General features: G+C 38.3%; 1 protein-coding gene across 3 annotated transcripts in view; it reads right to left on the reverse strand.

Annotated features, from left to right (window-relative positions):
• lef1 (lymphoid enhancer-binding factor 1) overlaps positions 1-3,942 on the reverse strand; it is a 66,534-nt gene extending 62,592 nt beyond the window's left edge. For all 3 annotated transcript variants that reach the window (XM_060926479.1, XM_060926477.1, XM_060926478.1), the window contains exons 1-2: positions 3,115-3,942; positions 1,507-1,573 (exon numbers count right to left, since the gene is read on the reverse strand). In XM_060926479.1, the coding sequence (XP_060782462.1) occupies positions 1,507-1,573; positions 3,115-3,324 (277 nt within the window). In that variant the 5' untranslated portion in view covers positions 3,325-3,942. The remainder of the gene's footprint in view (positions 1-1,506; positions 1,574-3,114) is intronic.
• Positions 3,943-4,170: the final 228 nt, after the last annotated feature.

Here is a 4,170-nt window from a genome sequence, read left to right on the forward strand (position 1 = left end):
CAATGCATTTAAAAAAAAAAAAAAAAAAAAGTGATAAATGGATCTCTAATACACATTAAAATCCACAATAAGAGATTTTAAAAAAAAGGAAACCTTTCATGAGTCGTGAAGATATTCATAATATGGCAATAAGGCATGGTCTTTGCTAACATGTAATAAAATATTTTTATATGAATATTGTATTACTCAAGCAAGCAAAACGGAATATATATATATATATATATATATATATATATATATATATATATATATATATATATATATACACACACACACATTTCAATGTTCACTACTCAGGAAATGGTTATACTGCAAGATGAATTGATTAAACAACTTGGTTCAAATTAATTTAATTGTGCATATGACAGTCTCATGAATGCTGCCGTGATAAAACAAAGAAAAACGAATAAAACAGTCACCATCACTGCTTGCAATAACACTAACAGAAGTAAATTTAGAATTGGATCTAAAACAGGACAATTCCCCTCCAGTTATTTAATTTATTGTTCTTTCAACCTTCTTAAATGCAACGAGTCTATAAAACGCCTCTTAAAATTTTATTAAATGTCTTTCCCTTCATCTGCTCCAGAGCACAGCCCTGTTTTTTTTAAAGGACAATAGAGTCCCCCTGTGCCAATTAGGAACAATTAACACACACTATCTCACACACCCAGACATGTCCGAGAAGTATCCAAACGCAGATGACACCCCCCGACTGTTTACGGAGGTCCTCAAAGTGCTCGTGTATGTGTCAGTGTGAAAGAAAGAAAGAGGAGATAGAAAGTGTTTGGAACAGGGGGTTGTTTCTAAAGGAAGAACAGACAGAAAGACAGCCTCCTGTGTAGAGAAGGTGGGGGGTGTGAGCGAGACTGATTCAGGGGTGGTGGTGGTGTGCATGCTCTCGGTTTAAAAAGAGTTGGGGGGTTGCGACTATTCACAACAACCCGAGAACAAAAAGGGCTACAAGCCCCACCATTGTGAAGTCCGACACTCGGGCGTTAGATTGACGAGCAATCAGTGTAGATCAAATGAACTCCGTAGCAACATGTCCCGATGGTAGTGCTGGAGTGTGTGTGGAGGCCAGAGTGTCAGTGGGAGTCCACTAGACCACCACACTGGCACGTGCCGAGCGCCGTCAGCACTAAATCTGCTGCTTGTCTTATTGAACAGCTTGTCAAAGCAAAAACGGAGTGAAAATAGATCATAAAAAAAATAAATGCAAGAGGTTTCACATGGTGTGAGCAAATGTTAGACTGATGGACAGCAATTTCTCATTATTTCTCAGTAAAGATGTAATTTTTCGTTGCACAAAATTGAAGCAGATGAGCAAGCCTAGACACCACATACTTAAAATATATTAAAAAAAAGATAAAATTGTATAAACAGTTTATATTAAATACAAGGAACCTTTTCTTGCCTTTGCTTAAATCAAATTTTCTAAATCTACAAGTTGTGTCATGTGGAAAAATTGGTTTAAAAAAAAAAAAAATACCAGGCATTACTTACCATCATCCGGATGCTCTCTGTGTTTTTCATGATAGGAGTCTGGGGTTATTTGGGACTGTCTAGCTGCCTGTTAGGAAAAATAAAAGAAACAGTAGAAAATTGATCATATTTATGCTGCACATATAACCACAAAAAGCATCTCCTGTAGGTTTTACCAATTATTCTTTTTCAACAGGTTTCTTTGAGGAGATAATCGTGACGAATATTTAACATACAGTAATTACCTTTTGGCAATAAACAATCCAGATCTGTCCTATATATTTGTTATGAGAAGATAAACCTATGAAAATAAAATCAATCTGTGCACGCACACACTTTCTGCAACCATGGAAGCAGAAATAGAGGAAGGACTGGAGCTTCAAGTCAAAGAGCTACAATAAATTTCTAATTGACTTTTCACCCAGTGTTTGATTCTTCCTCAGGACACTTCCTCACCCGCAATACTACACATGTCAGGAGGGAAGCTTTTTATTAACATCGGCTAATAAAGCACATCCTGCAAAAATGGCGTGCTCCAGCCACATTGTTTAAAACGGTTTATAGTCTGTGATAAAACGAAGCATCACAGATCCGTCATTGCAGAAATAATTCTGCAGACTTTTTTAGGCTGTATTCGGAAATTATAATGATTCGTATTATTTATTTATTTATTTATAAAAATCCCCTTTTCTTCAGAAAAGGCAGAAGGACTAAGACAGGATGCAACAAAGCCAGATCATTTGCATCTACATATCCCTGATAAAGATTCAAGAACATTTGACTACCCCCCAAAAAAAAAGACAGGCAGTACAAACAAAATGTCTGTTCTTTAAAAACAAGTTCCATTTTGATGGGTAATGACAGACAAAAGACAGGGGAGAAAAAAAATAGAAATTAAAAAATAAAAAAGGAACGGAGAGGAGAAAATAACGATCTCCGTGAACAATATTTGCAGAAATGTGCGCGTCAAAGAAACAGCATGCTGGATTTAAAACTATTATTAAAACTAGAATTTTTTTTTTTACAATACTTATAAGCAATCATATTCATTATTATTTTTATGCATTTTCATTCATTCTATGGAAAACAGGAGGCGTAGAGGAGGGAAAAAAATACAAAAAAACAAAAAGGGGTCCTGTTTTGTTGTTATAAAAAAATTACATGATTATCCCAAAGCTGAACGTGTTGACATTTTGAATGAGCTGAGACTGGAGCAAATTGACACCAGGTGAAACATTTCTCTTTCGAACAACAACAACAAAAAATAAATAAATAAAAGAGAGAGAAAATGTTTTTTGATTATATATATATAAAATCAAAGAGACATGTTTTTTATATAAAAAAACATATCAAATATATGGACTCACACACACACACACACAGATAGATAGATAGATAGATAGATAGATAGATAGATAGATAGATAGATGTCCTACATATGTTTCTCTGATAAGGATTTGTTACTAAATAACTGATGATAGAATGAACACAGTACTATTTTTTTTAAATATATATAGATATATATATATATTTAAGAAAGCAGTGACTCTGCTAGATCTATTTGAAGCCTGATTAAAGGTCCGAGGAGTCGGTTCTGGTCGGTTCGTAGCCTAAAATCTGAGGACTCACGTCGTGGCTGTTGCTGTTAGGACTCGTTTCACTCTCGTTGACCAGAGAGGACTTGAGCTCAGCCAGGTCTCCCTCCTCCTCGGAGTTGGTGATCTCGGCGAAGTTCTGCTCTTTCTGCGGGTCTCCTTCGTCCTTGAACGGGATCATTTCATCGGTGGCGCAGAGCTCCGGGTCTCCACCGCCGCCTCCGCCACCCGCCAGCTGCGGCATGTTTTCACTGCACTGCACCTCTCTCTCTCTCCTGAGAACTTTCTGAAGCAGGACCTCAAATCCTTTTCAAACAAAGTTCCCTCTCTCTCTCTCTCTGTCTGTCTGTCTCTCCACCCTGAATGCAGAGTCTCTTGTGCACCGCTATTCAGGCTAAACTGACAGCCGGTGAAATCCAAACAGAACTTTTAAAAACCTGTGGCGTTTCAAAAAAGTCTTTATGAATGAAACAAACCAAAAGGAAAACTTGTTCTCTTCACTCTTCTTTGACAAATAAGCGACTCCGTAGTTCGTGTATTTCCTTTTCTGAAATGAAATCGTCCTCTTGAGAGAAAAAAAAAAACCCACCACACTTAAAAAGTTTGTTTGTTAGCTACAGCTAGCTAACCCGAAACACTCACCGTCTCCACAGCGACAAGCTATTCGTATTACTATTAGGATTATTATTACGTTTTTCTCTATTTTTTAACAACACAAACTTTCAAAAATATCCACGAAGCCCTTACGGTGCGGTTTTAATTTATATTTCTCCCCAAAAAAACCCCACGATACTTTCGGTAAACGACAACAAAAATCGCTCAACTAACTTGTCGGAGCGCTGCACGCGCGCACTGCACACAGCACACTTCCGAAGTGGAGCAGCGGCTCCGGGGCGCGCGCGATATGCACAGCTCTGTAGAGCGCGCGCGCTCACACGTGTGTGCGCGTGCGTGCTTGTAACGTAGCAACGCCTCGGACTCTCCTCCCCCTTCAGCTTCCAGCTCGCGCATTGACTGTGAAGATAGAGATGAAAGCGACGCCGCCGGTCTGACTGACACTCCAGTAAGAAGGAAGGAAGAGGGAGGTAGA

This window comes from Neoarius graeffei, chromosome 7, assembly GCF_027579695.1.
Source record: "Neoarius graeffei isolate fNeoGra1 chromosome 7, fNeoGra1.pri, whole genome shotgun sequence".
Lineage (NCBI taxonomy): Eukaryota > Metazoa > Chordata > Actinopteri > Siluriformes > Ariidae > Neoarius > Neoarius graeffei.